This window comes from Cydia amplana, chromosome 18, assembly GCF_948474715.1.
Source record: "Cydia amplana chromosome 18, ilCydAmpl1.1, whole genome shotgun sequence".
Lineage (NCBI taxonomy): Eukaryota > Metazoa > Arthropoda > Insecta > Lepidoptera > Tortricidae > Cydia > Cydia amplana.
The window spans coordinates 11261154-11280732 of record NC_086086.1 but is presented as its reverse complement, the minus strand read 5'-3'; the positions used below and the strand labels follow the sequence as shown (position 1 = coordinate 11280732).

Below are 19579 nucleotides of genomic sequence, written 5' to 3'. Positions count from 1 at the left end.
TTAAAGCAATGAACATGACCAACATGACGTCGATTACATTGTTGCTGTTGGCTGTACATCCTTTAATATGTTTGCTTTGTCAATGATCACAAAGTATTGAATGTTTGTTTGGTCTGGCAATCATCCTCACATCTAACTAAATTAACACATCTTGATGTGCTAAACCTTGTCGTGCTCATATTAAGCTTATCCTTGCCAGTTTTCAAACCTTTTCTTAATTACAATGGTGTTTTCAATTACCTTTTGCTTTTACTAACATTTTGTAAAAATTAAAAATGTAACCCTTTCATCGCTGGAGCTGTACAAATGTATTTCATTGAGGAAAGTGCTTTGCGTAGGTAACAAATGAAAGGGGGAAAGAAGAATGAAAGCTTGCTTTTGGTTGGTAAATAAATGGCTTTTGGTTGATTCAGCACTAAAGGTAGCCACGCAGGACGCAGCACATTACAAATATTTAATTGTTCAAAATTATCTGGATAGGAATGCTATTGATTTTATTAACAAAATTTCTAAAATTCTAGTCTTGATTAAAAATACTTTCGTAAGCTTTGCTTACGATTGATACGGCGGTTTATTGCAGCGATGTTGTCCCGATAAAATAAGCTCTTTATTAGATTTATTATTTGAAACTCCGTACCCTAGCCTCCGGCCTCCGGCCTCCGTAGTCTAGTCGGTAGTGACCCTGCCTACGAAGCTGGAGGTCCCGGGTTCGAATCCCGGTAAGGGCATTTATTTGTGTGTTCATCACAAATATTTGTTCCTTAGTTATGTGGATGTTTTCTATGTATTTAAGTACTTATATGTATCTATATATTATATATATCGTCGTCTAGTACCCACAACACAAGCCTTATGAGCTTACTGTGGGACTAGGTCGATTTGTGTAAGATTGTCCCATAATATTTATTATTTACTTATTTATTTATATCACAGTGCTGTGGCACTCTACCCAAACTTGCTTTAGGCCCTGTTCTCCTGTAGACACTGCAAGTTAGTACTACCCATATCGCTAGAAACTGTTGCGCATCGGCAAAGATTCAACAATAACATTAAACCTTCTTACGAATTACATTGACTACTTAATGTAGATGTAAATAATAATAATTTTCCTGACATACGTCGTTATATTACCTACAACATAATTGATGTATGTTTCCAGGATGTGTTACAAATAGACGGCGTATTTAGTGAACATGTAGTTGCTTTTGCACGACTTGGTCGCTTCTAACTTACAAACTGTTATTGAGGCAATAAATTAAGGCTCCAGACTCGTAAGCTTCCCACGTCTCATTCCGAGTAATCTAACGCACAAACACGGATATATTCTGAGTAAAGTACCCACTCTGTTTACTTACTCGCGTACACATCGATTGAAACGAATCAAAGCTCTCAAATAAACCTGGTGTTTTTCACTGTGCAAATATTTTTTCGCCTCTTGCATTATTTATTAGCGCTCAAGAGTTTCAGCTTGAATATTCGCTTTAAAATAGAGTCGACTGCTCCATTGGTTATAAAATGGAGGCAATTTCGACATGTTTTAACACATTGAGTGCCGGGAACCAGCTCGGCGGGTTCCCTGTACGTAGTCGCTTTCTTCTACAAAGCGGGAAAACGCTGGGATTGAATACGAGCACTGCGAGAACCTTGGCAGTCAATGTGTTAATGACAGGTCGTGGCATCGCATACACATGGCGGGAGTTGTGATGTCATGAAATGTTGCAAAATTTAGTGTTTGTGAGAATTTGCGCGTGCGAAGGCAGATTAGCGTGTCAGTTGCTTTCTGCTTGTCATTCTCTTCATCAAGTTGTATGTATACATATGTAGGTAGGTACCTATGTACTTCGTTATTGGCACTCAAATCGTATCTTAGGTAGGTACGTCGCTTCAGTTTGGGTTGGCTCTGTGTTATTCATGTAATAAGTAATAAGTCGAATATTCTGACTCCCATTTCACACCGCTATTGTATGAACGTAACAAAGAATAGTTGTTCCAGTCCGGGGGAGGTGTGAGCAGCAATGGGCCGCACGCGCCCGTGTCTCCCACCGCACTGCAGAACCCCGCAGCACACAACGTAAGTGACGCGCCACATATTTTATTCCCACTTCATTCCAGATGCGGAATCAGGGTGAGGGTTTTCTCTTACAATATTAAAGTGCGCGAAGGTCTTTTCATGCGAACTATGAGCATGTTTTCATTATATGACTTTTGTTTTATTCAAGTACCTATTTATTTTAATCATAACTATTTTTCACTTTGTATATGGCGTGGCCAGATCGTAGATTTATAGTAGAGCATTTCATGAAGTGCCTTACAATTTATCTCTTTATGATACGGTTAGTTTGGGTTTGGTTTCATGATGTGGCCAACTGATCATTTCAGGAAATGATTATCACATCATGATATGATGAATTCTAAGATCTGGCCACGACATATATGTACGCATAATTTTGAGACGCCAATTATTTATGCCGAATCCGATTTTACATTTTTAGCTACATTCGTAGAGCTCTTGCTTAAAGCCATTAAATTAAAACCATTACCTAAACATAAACCTTCTTTAAGCAAATGTTACCCTTAACTGCGACTTGCCTAAGTATGTTTATGTTGACCCCTTGGCACTGGTAGGCATAACTTGTTAATTTAATTTGTTTTCAATTGCTCAAGTGTCAAACGACTAAAGTTACAAACCTCTTAATAAGTTAAAATGTTATCAACTTTAGGTAATGTGTCATAAAGTCGAAAATCCCTTGTCACCTTCATTAAGAAGTTTGCAATTTTAGCCGACGACATTCTACTACACATTGGCAAGATAACAATAGTAAATAAAGTATTGTGTTGCAGAATGTGATGCCGTCATCGGTCCGCGCGGCTGGCCCCGCCCCGGGCGCCATGCACGCCTCACAGACCACCGCTGGTAACTACTTATGTTTTCTCAAACATACTCCAAAATGTATGTGTTAATGTCACGAAATTAAGACATGAAGTTGCTCATTTATGGCTCCTTACATTACTTCTTGACCTAGGCCAAGAAGTAATGTAGGGAGTTAGTATGAAACGTACATTATTGTCCGCTGCTCTATTAAAGCGCGGCACCCTGCGCTGCTCGCTCGGCTGCCCGCCTCCGCGCCGGGGCGCCGGGCCTAGGGTTGCCAGATTAAAAGGCGCTATTATCGGGAAAAAATTTATTTTTTTCGGGATTTTGGGCCTTAAGTCGGGGAAAAAAAACCATTCAAATTAAATTAATTGTATTTAAAACAACGATATTTTACATTATTGGCACTACGTCAGCTGCTCTGCCCAATCTCGCCACGCGCGCCGCGCGCGCGCGCTGTCGGGCTCAACGCGGGTCGCTAGATCGCTCGACGACAGTTCGGAACTTGAAATTATTGTTTTATAATGTGAAGCTGTTTTTCGGGACAATTTTCACTTTGTCGGGAATCGGGACAACGTGCTAAAAATCGGGAGAATCCCGCCGAATCCCGACCATCTGGCAACCCTAGCCGGGCCCGAGCACCGCTCCCCGCGGCAGTCACGACGACGCACGTTCCCGACCCGAATGCGGAGCGACTTACGTTCCAATTAACTTTAAATAGCCAAAAATATCGCTGATTGGATAGTTTTCCAGCCCATTTAGTGACTAAGTACATTGCGGATCGAAAGCAATCAATGTTTGAGAAAAGTACTATACAATCCTTTACCGGAACAGGGATTGCAAGACTCGCTTTATTCGGCCTCGTCCGACTCGTCGGACTCTGCCGTCTACCGCAATCTCGTCCTGCAATCCCTTACTTCACTTCACGGCCTCTGCAGTAATGTACTATTACTGATTGTTGTTGTTGTTGTTGTTGTTGTTGTTGTTGTTGTTGTCCTATGGCACCCCAGAGGTGCAAAGGGCCTTCGCAAGCTCGCGCCACGCCTTCCTATCTTCAGCGACCCTACTGGCCTCGCTCCAGCTCAACCCGACCGCTCGTAGCTCATCTGCGAACGACCGTTGCCAAGAGTGTACAGAGGGCCTACCGCGAACCACGTTCGACGTGTTGCCTCCCTGTCACACTTACGTGCGAATTTACAAGAGCGACAGAGAGGCAATACGTCGAACGTGGTTCGCGGTAGGCCCTCAGGGCGCCCGTGTCCACGTGTTCTTTTGTCCGGCGGTTTCCACCCGAAAGCGATGGTTGCGTCGTACGTACGTTTACTGATTAACGATACAATAGTATACCACTAGTGTCCCTTACAAGCTCTACTCTTGTGGTAATTCTAATGTCGAATTTACATGTGCGACGAATCGCAAAGCGAACGCGAATATGTGAACGTAGGGAAAACGGACCTCCGCTATTTGCCTTGTCATTGGCCTCCCCAGTCGCACCCATATGTAACTCCATTGTGAGAATGATAGGAAGCCGGATTTTGCCTTGGTTGTTAAATAGGCTTTGCATTTTCAGAATTGTTAACCCTTTTCATTGCCAAAGACGTCCACAGACCTAAATTATTAATCTTCGTGCATTCCAGTGAGGTTTACTATAGGGTGTGACATAAATTCGCTATAGCGTTCAAAGGGTTAAAACAGTTAATGATAGTGGTGGAATACTTCGCCTGTGTAGTTCTTAGACTAAAAGTTATTATGCTACTGGCATAAGCAAATTCTTAGAAATCGTCTTTATTGGCAATCGATAAAGTTGTACATTTATTGTCTTGAAGCGATACATACAAACATTTACGTAAAGTACGTAGGCCGTAAAACCGCAATAACCGCCCACTTCGCTGGCAGAAAATCTGTTTCTGGTCAGGGCAAAACGTAAAGTTTCAAGTACGTAGCTCCAACGGTATCGTGCTACAGAATCTACAGATCTTGTGTTTATGTATGTAACATCAAAAACATACAAATTGAGTTTGCATTTGTAAAAAAATAACTTGGTTAGGTTTATGTTTAAATATAGGTATTTCATTCATATATAAATACTAGCGACCGCCCCGGCTTCGCACGAGTTAACAAATTATACATAAACCTCCCTCTTGAATCACTCTATCTATTAAAAACACCGCATCAAAATCTGTTGCGTAGTTTTAAAGATCTAAGCATACATACAGACAGACAGACAGCGGGAAGCGACTTTGTTTTATACTATGTAGTGATATAGAGATAATTGAGAAATTTAGAAAATTATAGATTTAGATGAAGTGTCACAACGATCACACTTTCCACGCCTTGACACGCGCGCAGTTTTGCCATAAAACATACAATAGAGTGGTAGCGGCAAGAGCTGATACAATGGGAAAAGCCGTCTCAATGACGCGCTTATTGCAGAAAGTGGGAGCCTTTCAAACTTTTCCTCTCCATTCATGATAACTCGTAAACATAAGAAGGTGACACACTATATGAATCAATTATTGTTCGTAAGTTCAGTTTTTTAACATTTCAGATAGTGGAATTACAGTTCCATAGTCCAATTTACTACACTTTTTTTCTAAACTCACAGACCGGCTGGACAAATTGGTCAAACGCACAGTTACTTTAGTAGGATATAAAAACTTAAAGAGTTCAATAAAATCTAAAAACCGGACCAAAATAGTATATATTACTGCCGTATACCGACTAATATAACTAAAAAATTCTAATTCTAAATTCTTTGCTAAATTGTACTTTAAACTAGATTAATTTCTATAAGGTTAATGTGGCAGAGACCGTCTATAAGGGAAGACCGTCTACAAGCTCTTTCGTACACATACTCCAATTAAATACAGAAAGCCGGTAGATCAAGAGTGAATCCCTTGTCACTGTGGCTGAGTCTGAGCAACGTACGTAAACAAAAACGAGAGTTCTTGCCCTGTGACGGTCTTTCTTTCAATACATTTTATTTGCCGGTCTTCCCCACATTGTCCTTAATTACTTTTCAAACAAATCTGAGTTCTATTAATGACAGTTATTTAATGATTTTAATCGTAACAAAAGATATCAAGGAACGAAAGCGCTCTCATTATTCTATTAGCTCGGGGTTGACTCCAATCCAAGTATATCTAGGTCGGCCGTGTCATTTCTAGTAAACGAATAACCCAGATCTGCAACAGTTCAAGTACAAGTAACTATGTATAGTATGTATGTATAAGAAATAGTCGCGTGCGAGCGGCACATTTCACACACGGCGCTTGCAATGTAATTAACTATTTCAAACCTATTATTACTGAGTGGGAATCGATTAACTGTGTGCCTCATTTACCTCGATTTGATTGTTTTTGTATCGCATGATTAACGAAAAATGTGACATATTTCCATATTTTAAGTGATATTAGTAGAGAATAAGATAACCCCTCGTTTACTATGCGCATATTGATAGATGTTTAATCGTCGGCATTGACACCCGAAAAGCTGTCAGCTTTCTTGTTAACATACTGGTGACGACACAGCGGGGAAACGCTGCTGGCATCTACGCTACCATAATACGGGGGTCGCTTATTGTATTAGTGTATATTTTATCTAGATTTTAAGTTTTATATATAATATAGATACTAGTATTTGAGCATTTCTACTTCTAAGTGTAGCATTTCCTTTTTTTAGGAAAAAACCATACATTTTTGGGTTTTTGCTACTCAGAATCACGAGGACTATGGATTTAACCTTTTCCACGCCGTGTCAAAAACAAAAGCCGTCACTCAGACGCTACATCATTGAAGTGTCAAAACTAGTTAAACCATAGAGAAATATAGTAAGACAAGAGTGCTCACTCCATACATCAGTTCTGACTATAATTTCAGTGCCTACATCTAGCATCGAGTAGCGAAACTATCAGTACTGCTACTTGACAATAGATTTAGCACCGACCGGAAGGTCTTATCTCAACAGCATAAGACTTTCCGGTCGGTGCTACATCTATTGTCAAGTAGCAGTACTGATAGTTCCGCTACTCGATGCTAGATGCTAATAGTCTTTTTGGTACTAAAGCTGATGTATGGAGTGAGCACTCTATGTATTTTATTCTCTATGGTTAAACTTTATGTATATGCACGTAAGTCGATGTTGCTCTGTGGTCTGTGACCGATTAATCGGTCTTTGGCGTTGAACCTACGGTGCGGATATATCGATCATTGGCGTCCAAAAGGTTAAAAAGGAAAAATGAAAGTGTCCAAAGAAAGTTAATTTTGTGACGCATTTTTAGTATCTTTACATATATCTTGTACTGACCGTCACAAATCTGACACCCAAAATTTCTATGATTAAAAACTGTTTTTTTTTTTTCAATCAATAGTCCTCATGATTCCGAGTCAAAATAACCCCAAAGTTGTTAGTTTTTTAACACCCCCATTAAACCCTGAAAACCCCAATTTTCATGTAATCGTGTTATATTGCAGCGGCAACAAAGGGGTCCAGCGACCTGTTGGTGAGCTCGACGTGCCAGAACCCGCCGCCCGTCGCCACCCGCCTCACCAACATGACCCAGTACCCGTGAGTACCTTGCTTCAGCTATCCGTTTATAACGAACGATGTGTTACATATTTGGCCAGTTTCACGATTCATATTAACTTTACAACGAAGAAACGTTCAAAAAATAACTACTGTAAAACTGTAATAACTAGTCCAGTACTGTGATTTTGTAAGTAGGGTTTTTTGAAGTGAAAACTTCTTTAGCGGCGCTGTGCACTTATTGTGATGGGGAAAAAATGTTAAACTCGTAACAGGTGTCACGTGACCGTAAGACGTAAGACGGACACGTGACCTGATCGAAAAACTTACTTCAATGTCATTGAGTTTTTCTTTATTGATTTAAATGCCATCTAGCGAGTCTCTCTCTAACTGGTATTAATATAACTCGAGTACTAACAGTGATGTGAGATGTGCTTAGGGGTTTCAAGTAATGCGACGAAATAACGCTAGATGGCGTTAACCTCAATTATACATAGTGCTGCAGACATTTTGCAATAGTGATTGAGTTTTCACTTCTGCCGGCACTCCCTGAGTGCAACCCGTTATTTTTTTTTTAACATCTGTTAGGAATGTTAGGATAAGATAAGATAAGATAAGATAATATTTATTCAATAAAACTTATGCTAGTTTGATTTTTACACTGGTAATTTTGCAATATATACTTAAGTAATAGGACATTCATACATATTATTTTCTAATACACTTTAATAAAGTTAGAACTAAAATACCAACTATAATTTTATTTTCAATTGCTAAATATAATTTAATAAACATACCTAAACTAAGTAAACATTTACTTGTATCTTAGGTATGCAGATTTTGTAGGTCAATGAGTAAGTGGGGAAATGCTTAAGTTAACAAAAATATTATTTATAATAACAATAAACTAAGTGACTATGTTCTACTATAAAAAATGTTAAGTCGTGACATAACTATTCAATTTGTACAAATAAGTCTATCCTAATTTTAAATTCAATGTAGCTCATCAAGTAAGACGTTGTTTGCGTTATCTACCTTTGTTGATATGTGCAGCAAATGGCGTTTAATCGCGGCGCTCTAGTCGCCTTCATAGTCTATGGAATTTAAATATCTAATTTGCGCAAATTTCATCGCTGGACACTGCTCGTCTCCGGTTTTATGATTGCACGGCTTCTTAAAGCGTTGACATGTAGCGCATTTGGGAGGATCGCCTTGTTTTGTGCACTCTTTTATACTGTGTCCTGATGACCCACAATGTCCACACGTAGGTGCTGTATCTCTGCAATATTTAGCCGAATGGCCGTATAAATGGCAAAAATAACACCTGGTCAAGAGAGTAAAGTCTCGTACTGGGCAAGATGTCCAATTAATAAAAACGCGTTGTTGTTGTATAAGCATTCGTCGTATTTCGGCTGTGCATTCTAGAATGTAGTTGCAGGTGGATAAGTCATTTTTTCCTGATTTATGACTAAGTTTCACTGAGCTCATAAATATGTCCCTGGAGAGACTCGGTTGAAGGTCCACAAAGTTTTGTTCGAAAATACAATCGAATACCTCTTTTTCGGTCATATTTGTCGGGACTCCTAGTATGATTATCTTCGGTCTCCTTTTGGTCGTGTCTTCCACTTTAAGTCCCGATTGCTGAAGCTGCTGAGATGCTTTAAGCTTTTCGAGGTCATCCTTTCTATCAGTGCTGATTATGATACCACCATTCTTTGTCTTCCTCATACCGCGAACGTGAAGTTTTAGGGCCTCTGGCTTGATTAAGTTTTGGATCAGGTGTTTGGTATCCTCACTAGATTTTTCTTTATCTGCAGGGTAAATAGCGATGCTGCTAGTATTGGTGGGCACCACAGCTGAACTTTTCCCGGTCCTGACCATATCGGCGAAGGATTGTTTTGCTTCGGTTGTTGTTTTAGCTTCCAGGCGCTGCTTGATTTCATGAAGTTGGGTGCTAATGTTTTTTTGCTGGGACAGGGTATTCACTTGAGCTTGGCAAAGTAAGAAATTCTGTTTGACCGCTTGATACTGAACAGCCATTTGAGAGATTCCGCCCAAAACGCTTTTACTAAGCGTGTTTATTCTAATTTTTTGGTCTGAATTTAACTTGCCCTCATTTGAAATGGTGCAAATTTCATTAAGGCGCCTTTCAATTTCGGATATCCAATTCTGGATTTCGGCAGTTGATACAATTTCGGGTCCTTCGGCTGGTGCTACGGCTACCGGGGTTCCTTGGGCAGTTTCCATAGCCGGTCTTCTTTCTGGAGGAGGGCTTCGCAGAGTTCGTGAACTTCTATTAAATGCGTCTCTACCAGTCATCGCAACGTTGTGAAATTGTATCCATTACACAGTCTGTATAACTCCGCGTATATTCACAGTTTATAAGAAAAGTGCTGACACTGATTTGACACCGTTACAATTTTATTGTTATGAATAAATAAATAAGTGCGCAGTGGACACGACCACCAACGACGGCAGTCGGACAGCTCGGATGACAGAAGATTTCGATCATGTTAGATGCGTGATGGTTTGGCGCGATCTAGACACGCGAAGCCAAGTTCAAAAGAAAAAAGAACTGGCGACACAGCGGCCGTGTGTTATATTACAATATGTATTACATAAATAACAACAACGTCAACAACATATTCGCAGTAGGCATATTTATCGGATACCCCTCGTCAATAATCCTAATATGGTCATCAAATCACCAGGAAAGGATATTTCAATTACATATCATTTAATTTAATATCTACTACTGTCGCACGATCATTATCCTTAAGGGTGCTACTCTGCGGTTAGTAGCTTATATTGTAATGTTCGCAATATCCACTTCCCGGTATGATTTTTCTGTATGGACATTTCTAATTTCTATAGTCCGACCATCCTAAGTTTTCATGTCAAGCAAGTGCTATTACAAATACAAATTACAAATTTAGCGTGATCAGGGTCTAGCAATCATACTGAAACGGCAAATCAAATGTTATTGGGATAGAAGTTATCTGCCGTGGGCTAGTAGGTACTGTTTATATTCATAGTTAAGTCGAATCAGGAAACCTAAAGTGACTCACTACAATGTGGACAGAGCTAAAATTATTCCAACCAAAAGGAAAAATATAGCACAATATATACATACACATTTAATACATAATATATGGCAATTGGTTAGTAAAGCTTTAGCTTTAATCGGAAACGCTTGTCGTACATGTACGTACATTTAGTAGATTTTTATGAAGTATTTAGTTATGTAATACAAATTACTATTAAGAATGCCACCGTTAATAAATAAATCCGTGCCAAACGCGTCTGTTACAAAATTGGTGAATGTTATTTTGGATTTTAAAGAAGAGCTTTTAAATCTACAACCGCAAATTGAGTGTTGCCCTCGTCCGCGAACAAGCGGATTTACTGTTGAAAAGTCTCGACACGACTCTAAGCGTCGTCACAGACACTTCTTTGGAAGAAACAACGAAAAATGAGCCTGTTAAAGATTGCGGTCTTCAATGCATAGCATCCCTCGATGTAGTGCCACCGCCGACTGAAGATCGACCGTCAGCTGCCACCGAACTATCTGTGTCAATTACTTCAGCAGCCTCTAACGACTCCCCGACGAGCTGCGAATCGCTCTACGTTTTACTAGAACCTCCTGGGCTTGCAAATTCTACGCCTATGAAACATGAAAGCAATGTTGCAAAAACTACATCCGCGAAAGTGCCCAGTGCGCCTTCAAAATCACCTGTACTCGTAAAGCGAGCTCCCCAGAAGCCCCCTGTGTCCACGAAACGTTCGGCTTTAAATTCCCCTGTGTCCGGGAAACGAACACCCTTAAAATCTCCGGCCACCGTGAAACCATCCGTGTCCAAATCGACCGGGCCCATCAAACGAGCGCCTGAACCTTTGCCCTCAAAACTGCCTAAGATATCTGCGAAACAATCTGCCTTAAAATCACCGGTACTCGTAAGACGTCCTTCCATAAAACCGCCATTGCCAGCAAAAAGTGCGGCTCTGAAACCGATTATTCTCATAAAATCTGCAACCTTAACGAGTCCCACGAAACGTGACGTGCCCGCTAATTCGCCGCGCATGTCTCGCTCTCTTCAAAATATAAACACACGTAAATCAACTACTCATGCACCAGCCCTGCCCGTTAAACCACACGCGAATACACTTCATACGCTTAACTCATATCAAAACCTGAAGACATGTAGAACAAATGAAAAAACTTCGACTATAATCCGCGAAACTAGTCCTAAAGCAACTTCAGACAACATTCGCCTTACTCCAGCACTGCCTCCGAAACCTACGTACACAAATTCTACTCGTACTAGTAAATCTCTTCAAAATCTAAGCCGTGAGTCGAGTAATAAATCTCCAACTGCAGTCAGTGTATCTAGTTCTGGAGTGACTTCAGGCACCACTGACCAGGCCCCGGCAGTACCCCCAAAACCTATACTCACTAATTCTACTCGTGCGTACTCTGTTCAAAATCTAAGGACAAGGAAACAAAGTGGAAAAGCTTGGACTGTGTTCCGTGAACGTAATAGTATTAGAAAGAAAGAAAGAAATGGCCTTCTCGTGGACCTTGATAAGCCCGCTGAATCGTGTCGTGGATTATTTAATACGCTTCCGAGCCCACTTAAATCGAATGAGAAAGCTTTAACCACAAGTGAAGTGACTTTAGACACCATGGGCCACGAATCGCCTCGTGCGTTCACCTCTCTGCAAAATCTTGGCACACATAAATCACGTGACAAAGCTGCATCAATCCAAGAAAGTTCTGGGAATAATTCAGACATCAGTACACATCCACCGCTTCCGTTACCTCGGTTCATCAGCCCTGTGGTTTACCGCCTAGTGAGGTTATTTGATGACCTACCTCCAAAAAAAGTGCCTGTACATCTTCATACCATACCACGCACGTCGTTATGGTAGGTATCTATACATAATTTAAAGAACTTTAATGTGGTATAATGCCACAATTGAATAGTGTTCTTATAATTTAATTTCAACTAAGTTTTGTTGGCTTCTAATAGGTGACTATGACTATGTATTAGTTACAATCATACAATAATCAAAAAAGGAATTAACGCCAGTTGAAATAAGTTTTCCATGACAGTTAAACACTTGTTTTATCCGGCCCGGTTTACCTCATAAATATTGTTCAATGCCTCTTATTATGACGTTGTACTTATATTTAATATCGTTTTGTTAAAATCAGTAAATATAATATGTTTTGTCTACATTTTCATTTGAGACATTACACTTCAAAATACTTATATTTTATTTACTAATACGGTTAGTCGAGTTATCTGTCTGGATAGTTAGGTCAATGGGTTTAATTGTCCGCGATATAATAATACGTCAATGTGTGGAACCCGATAACTACAACTATTTATTCAAGCGTATGTGTATGTAATTTATTGAATCATTTATGTTAACTTATATATGACACACTAAACTTAACCTAAGTTTGACTTATTATTAACTAATGATTAATACAATTTAGTGGCTTGTAACTTAAAGTCGAACCAGGCTAATACTGCATGGCATTTGAAAATACTAAATGTGGTAATGGCAATGCCATCATTTATGTCAAATTTCAATTAAATATGACGTTTGTAGTTAGTAATAACACTCCCTCACTTATTCAAATCGCTGCAAAGTTAGCGTAGACGGACTCAAAAACTCTTTCAAATAAAAGGATTTGAAAAGGCATATTCCGCTAGTGTTGCAAGCTTTAACGAAATCGACAATTCTTAAACTTCAAAATATAATCTCGCTGACGTGTCCTTATCTATATAATTGGCACTCCAACGACGCTCTGGCACTTCACATGACAGGGCGCTATCGCTAATCTAAATGATACCCATTCATATCGGGCAGTAGTGAAGGATGTCGAGCGACATAAGCCGCTGCTTCAACCAGCCCCACCAAGTGTTCCTCTTCATACCGCCGGTCGCGTACGACCAACTACAGTAAATATTAACACATACTCACACCTAATAGCTTACGTGTTTGTTACTTCACCGTTTTAACGGCTCGATGCGCTTCGGTTGAAACGATGAAATCGTTGATCTGTTCCTATTTAGCAAAAAGCGATTACAACTGTGTTGCATGCTCTATATCTAAGGTACGTTTTCTTTTAATTAGAAATCGTTTATCGAAACGAGGATCATTATCGTTGCGATAAAAAAGGTAATGGGATGGTTCCAGCAAAATAAACTAATGCACAAATGTAATGTGTGATGTCTGACTAGACATCGTTAACAATCGATCGTTTAAATTTTCTACCGAAGCACATTAACTTTTATATCGTATTATTATTTCGCGAAGAATGCAGTGAGCGAACGGACAAAATTTTTTAATAATGTGACAGTGTGAAGTTAATAAATTGTTAATGTGTGCGATGATAATATATTTTTAAATAAATGTAACTTTAATACTTATTTAAAGGACATGGAATGGGATATCCACAGAAATACATATATCTGATTAGATCGATAGCAATCTACATGTTTTTTCAATAACAAAATTGCTTTTATAATGAATTTAATCAGATGAACTATTAAGGTACATTAGTACACTGATATCTTAATCCGAATTAGCGTTAGCAGCTTATCAATTATCATTCAAATTCATATTTATTTGCAGAAAAAGTGTTAGTAACAGGTCTTAAAGTGAGGCTAATAATTGGTCCACCGTAATCCACTATCTCAAGACAACATGCAAATTTAGCGTAGCGTATTAGCGTAGGCCTTTATTTATTTTTTTCATGTTGATTTTGTAATGTAGTTAACTCGTCTAGCCAAACACTAGTTGTTCAAGACACCGTGTCTTTACGATCGTTCTCTGTAAGCTGTAAGGATGCGTTTACCAATAGAATATTGTCAATTGTATTAGTTCTTAACAAACACATATTTCGCTATTCACCCTCGCACATCTTTGGTGGAAACACAGCTTAAAGATTGTGATAATCATTGCCTTTGCCTGAAAATCCTTTATTTTGCCCGCATATATCTCGTCAGGCAGACCTAGTTAGTATCCCCGCCCTGAATTCAACCCCCCATTTCAAAACTATCTTTGTTGTACATGTTATATCATGTATGATAGGGCAGTGTCGTACGGCTGCGATTGGGGCCCACAAATGGTCTCGCCGGAAGATCAGCGCTGAATTTCGGGTCAGTATTATGCTGAGGCGAGTCCATTTCGTGGTAAACTTTAACGCTTACCAATTTTATGAATATTTGTAGTTTTTAGTTATATACCCTTGTATGTAATTTTAGTTTTAAGTTTATCACGAATAAAATACTTGATTCTGATTCTGGTTACATTTTTATGTTTATATTATTTGTGTAAGTGTTATATTGAGGTGTTATGTTTCGTGGTAGCTGGCACCACGGCGCCATCTCTCGGGAGCGCGCGGAGGCGCTGCTGTCGAGCTCGCCTGACGGCGTGTTCCTCGTGCGCGAGAGCACCAACTTCCCCGGCGACCACACGCTCTGCGTGCGCTTCCGCGGCCGCGTCGAGCACTACCGGTCAGTCTACCGTGAACTATATAAGTGCACTCTTAACCTGTCCTCTCCCAAGGCCCATATCTGGGTCAAAAAAGGATATATGGCCCTATCCTTTTTTGACCCAGATATGAGCCTATTAAAGCAACTTTAATTTTAAGTCAATGCTAGTGGGACAGGACAGGTTAAACAACATTATTACATATTTATTTTTAAGCTACATCGCGAGTAGCGCTCGAGCTGCATCCTAAAATATTTACAAATACAACAAACCGTGTATACTTCTAGACCCTAGTACGGGAGTACCTTTGTAGTCTCAAGATTGCTACAAGCTGTTCTATGTATAAACTGAACTCGGTTAAAGTGATCAGTGGTCCCTCACACAACACAGTCTATCTCATCAAAAGTAGCTGATCAGACTACGAGTCAAAAGTATTTATTTTTTGCTAGCAGCTCATCAAAAAGAGATAGGTATGTCTCTGTATGTAGAACAATTAGACTGTGACAAAATATATTTCAACGCAAACTGTAGAGAATTGAAAAAGATAATTTGGAAAAGTTTTCCAGGGTGGCACATACTTATTTACTCTATTTCTGTAAATTTGTATAGTAAACCTGTGTTGTGTACAATAAAGTGATTACTACGACTACTACTTTTGGTGCATTGTTTTGCAATAGATGCTGACAATATACATCTGATTTCGTTCTTCGAGCGGCAAAGCAGAAAGAGACGGGAACCACCATAGAAATAAAGAGTCATTGTCATCTCCAAATTGTCGAAGAAGAAGACCATTACCGGTTTAATAATGACCAAAAGAGTGACATAACGTGTTTATATCGAGCATTTAGAAAGCCGGTATACAAAGTGACTCGTTTTCATTGCTCTTAAGTATTGTCATGTATTGAACGTTATGTTATTTTCCGCAGTGTAAAATGGGCGACGGTGCCGGACAGTCAAACGCAAAGGCTCACCATCGACGACGAAGAGTTCTTCGACAACATGACTGATTTAATACACGTGAGAATTAACACATATGTACTTTAATCTCGTATGTATTATACACTGGTAGATATAAACGCCGCTTGCGAAAGGCGCGCTAACGTCTCGCAAGCATTAGTACGATGTCCAGCACGCGTGCAAGGCGCGAGCGATTCGGGAATGGCATTTTCACTAGATCTGGCTGAAATCACCTCGATTTTTAAAATTAACTGATCTCAAATATTAACGCTCATTTACACGGTGCGAGAACTCGCATGCGAGTTTCATTACATTGCGTCATTTGGTCGTCGGTCGGCTGAATTGACGTAACCAAAATGGTCCGCAATATAACTAAAATCGTATACGAGTTCGCGCGCCGTCTAAATGAGCCCTTATTCTCCAACAACAGTTTCCATTGTGATATTTAAAATCACTATTATTGCATCATTACAAATATCTCGCTCTTCATTATTCAACTGCCTATATACATATAATATAATATGGAACCCGTATTGTCTACAGCATTACCTAAAAGACGCCGACGGGCTGTGCACGAAGCTGGTGCGGTGCCTGCCCAAGGCGGCCCCCAACGGCGCTAGCAACCCGCTGCAGCCCCCCTACCCACCGCATCCGCAGGTATATAGATACATATTTTATGGAAAGATGTGCTAAATTGTTAACACACCTGTTTCGGTCCAAACAAACTCACCGCGCAGCCGTCGCCCGCGCCCGCGCCAAACACAAAACATACTTATAGGTAACACGAAAAACAAATAAGCTAGTTACTTTTATCACATTCACACAACACAACCACGGTGTTTTTGCATATTGATCTGATTTAAAAAATATATAAGTTTTTGTTTTTGACTAATATTGCTACGAAAGTTCAAGGTCGACCATAATTTAACTCGAGTCTATTTTGAAAACTTTTTCACATTCTCACGTTAAATTCATTAATTTTTAAACACCTCACAACAAACAAATTATGTGCTTTAACTGTTTAAACTCTTGTTTCATTGTTTAGAATGAAAAAAGCCAAAATTGCATACTTTAGTCAATTTTAAAGTATGTACTTTAAAATTGACTAAGGTCTGTTTAGAAACAAGTGACAAACAACATCAACATGGCGCGCGGGATGCGCGCGCCGATCAACCGGGCTCGGAGCGCCGCACCCATTTTGCCTCTTCCCTCATAGAAAATTTTCTGTTTCACGTGCGGAGCTGTGGTGAAACTTCTCTTTCGCTCTTATTAAATTTCCTATTGATCGAATGCACTAAATCTTTTTCCATAGGAGCGCAATCCAAAGCGCTCCGCTTCGCGCGTTACCTTTGATTTCTATGAAATTATAGGAGTACGCCGTGTAGGTAGTGGTGAGCTGTCTATAAACTTATAATGAAAGGTTATTATTTAATTGGTATTGAGTTTTTTACGATAGATCTTAAATAGTAATATATTAAATAGGTACCATAATTTCATTTTGATTATTTATGGGAGTGCACCGCACAAGCGCTCCTTAAGGCGAGCCGCGCCTGCATGCAACTGTGCGTGTGTCGCGCGCATTCATGGCTGTACTGATACGTTTTCAGACATATCGCGTGCGCACTACAGGTGATTACTACTTGGCAGATGAGGATTACACTGCCAGCGCAATCAATTGCAGTTGGGATACAAACGGCAGTCAGTCTTGATCCTTTCGACAAATCTCTTGTCCCGCTGTACCCCTCAGTCTCTTTCACTGCTTCCTTGAAAATGTAGGTACCTACGAGCCAGTGAGCAGTCAGCAACAAAAGTTGCTAAGCGGGCGAGGTGTTCAAAATGATCTTGACGCGGCTTTATTGTTAAGAAAATAAGAGCGTGTCAAGGTAATTTTGAACACCTCGCCCGCTGAACTGAACCATTAGTAACGTAACGTGTGTTCTGCAGCAGCCGCCGCCGTACCCGCCGACGCCGCCGGTGCCGGCGCAGGCGCACTTCGCGCCCACGTACGCGCAGCAACAACCCCCGCCGCAGGACACTGTCGACGCCGCCAAGTTCCTCGACGCGCGTTAGTATTCACATTCATAGAGAAAAAAATACATAGAGTGCTCACTCCATACATCAGTTTTAGTACCAAAAAGACTATTAGCATCTAGCATCGAGTAGCGGAACTATCAGTACTGCTAGTTGACAATAGATGAGCCCCGACCGGAAAGTCTTATGCTGTAGATAGGACTTTATGGTTGGTGCTACATCTATTGTCAAGTAGCAGTACTGATAGTTCCGCTACTCGATGCTAGATGTAGACACTGAAATTAATAGTCTGAACTGATGTATGGAGTGAGCACTCTATGTATTTTTTTCTCTATGACATAACTCAGTTTCCGGAAATTTCCTTTATATTGCCTACTTTGAATTTAGTTACCGCTAGTCGGTCCAACCTGAACAGTTTCGACAGTACATTAAGCTTCTGCTGCCAGCGACAGTGTCTTACCTTATAAATGCAAGAGTCCTACAGAACTATGTCTAGGTTTTTTACCTACGAGTATCATCAACAAAAAAATCTTTAGGAGTATCTGTTAAATTTATGGAGAAGTAAAAACAGAATAGCTTCTTTCTGTATTGGTCACGTTTTTCTGCTATAACGCTACGCCCCACCGGACTAAGTGTAAGGCCTGAGTGGACGCTCGAGTTGGGCGTACGGCGGGGCGGGGCGTGCGGCGTGCATGTTAAACAAATGCAAGCGTATAGGAGCGGCCTTAGTGCACGCTGCTCAAATCCCTTGGGAGCTCGACGTCACGCTGCACGCCCCGCCGAACGCTCCGCTTCGAGCGTCCACTTAGGCCTTACACTAACTTAATTGTTTAACCTTTCATAAAACATCCAGGCTGGATAATCAACGAGCGCGACCTGGAGATCCGCGAGAACATCGGCAAGGGCGAGTTCGGGGACGTGATGCTCGGCATCCTCAACGGGACCCTCAAGGTGGCCGTCAAGATCCTCAAGGACCGCGAGGCGGCCAGCAAGTTCCGTGCCGAGGCCTCCGTCATGGCGTGAGTACTTGTTGCATAGTATAGTGACCTGGAGACCCTCGGGAACATCTAATCTTAGTCAAATAGCATTCAGGAGCATTCCACGGGTTGTCCCGGACAAACGTATTTTATTTCATCGATATTAAACTTTCGTGAGACATATTTTAAACTGTTTATACGACAACGGTTTCACTCACTTGAATTTTTAGTCGCTATTGGCGACATGTTTCGGGCCCTTCGGGGGTCCATCCTCAGGCTCGAGTGCTCGCGGCGACTGCAACTCGTGCACATGTCGCCAATGGCGACTAAAAATTCAAGTGAGTGAAACCGTTGTCGTATAAACAGTATTTTATTTCGTATATTTCAACTTCTTTTGCGATGTTTAAAGCTGACGATTATTTTTTTCTGTGCATATTTGTCACAGAGAAAGAAACTCGTACATATCTACCCATAGACAACGGTAGACAATTTCATGGAATACTCCTTTACGTTCGTACTCTCCGTAACCCAGAAGGCATATCATTCATCCTTGTTAATCTTCAATTTAATTCATTTTCTTGGTCTTAATAAACTCATGTCCAGAACAGGATTGCCCTGGGCTAAAGACTACCTTTAGTAGTTTTTGATTCCGCTATCCTTGCGACATGACATATGCTTCCTCATTTTAATTTCTAAGTTACTTTGTGTG

The 19579-nt window shown here is 40.4% G+C and overlaps 2 protein-coding genes across 2 annotated transcripts in view; one reads left to right on the top strand and one right to left on the bottom strand.

Moving 5' to 3' along the window:
- LOC134656608 (tyrosine-protein kinase CSK) overlaps nucleotides 1-19579 on the top strand; it is a 42402-nt gene that overhangs the window by 20997 nt on the left and 1826 nt on the right. The window contains exons 4-11 of the mRNA XM_063512164.1: nucleotides 1994-2071; nucleotides 2842-2914; nucleotides 7345-7438; nucleotides 14782-14928; nucleotides 15832-15922; nucleotides 16406-16519; nucleotides 17807-17927; nucleotides 18747-18912. Of these exons, the coding sequence (XP_063368234.1) occupies nucleotides 1994-2071; nucleotides 2842-2914; nucleotides 7345-7438; nucleotides 14782-14928; nucleotides 15832-15922; nucleotides 16406-16519; nucleotides 17807-17927; nucleotides 18747-18912 (884 nt within the window). The remainder of the gene's footprint in view (nucleotides 1-1993; nucleotides 2072-2841; nucleotides 2915-7344; nucleotides 7439-14781; nucleotides 14929-15831; nucleotides 15923-16405; nucleotides 16520-17806; nucleotides 17928-18746; nucleotides 18913-19579) is intronic.
- Nucleotides 8451-9715, bottom strand: LOC134656541 (uncharacterized). Its single transcript, XM_063512100.1, has one exon. The coding sequence runs from the start codon at nucleotides 9713-9715 to the stop codon at nucleotides 8474-8476; it is 1242 nt and encodes a 413-aa protein (XP_063368170.1). The 3' UTR covers nucleotides 8451-8473.

Coding starts and splice junctions, on each gene's coding strand:
- LOC134656541 (XM_063512100.1), bottom strand. CDS start 9,715: ATGACTGGTAGAGACGCATTTAATAGAAGTTCACGAACTCTGCGAAGC.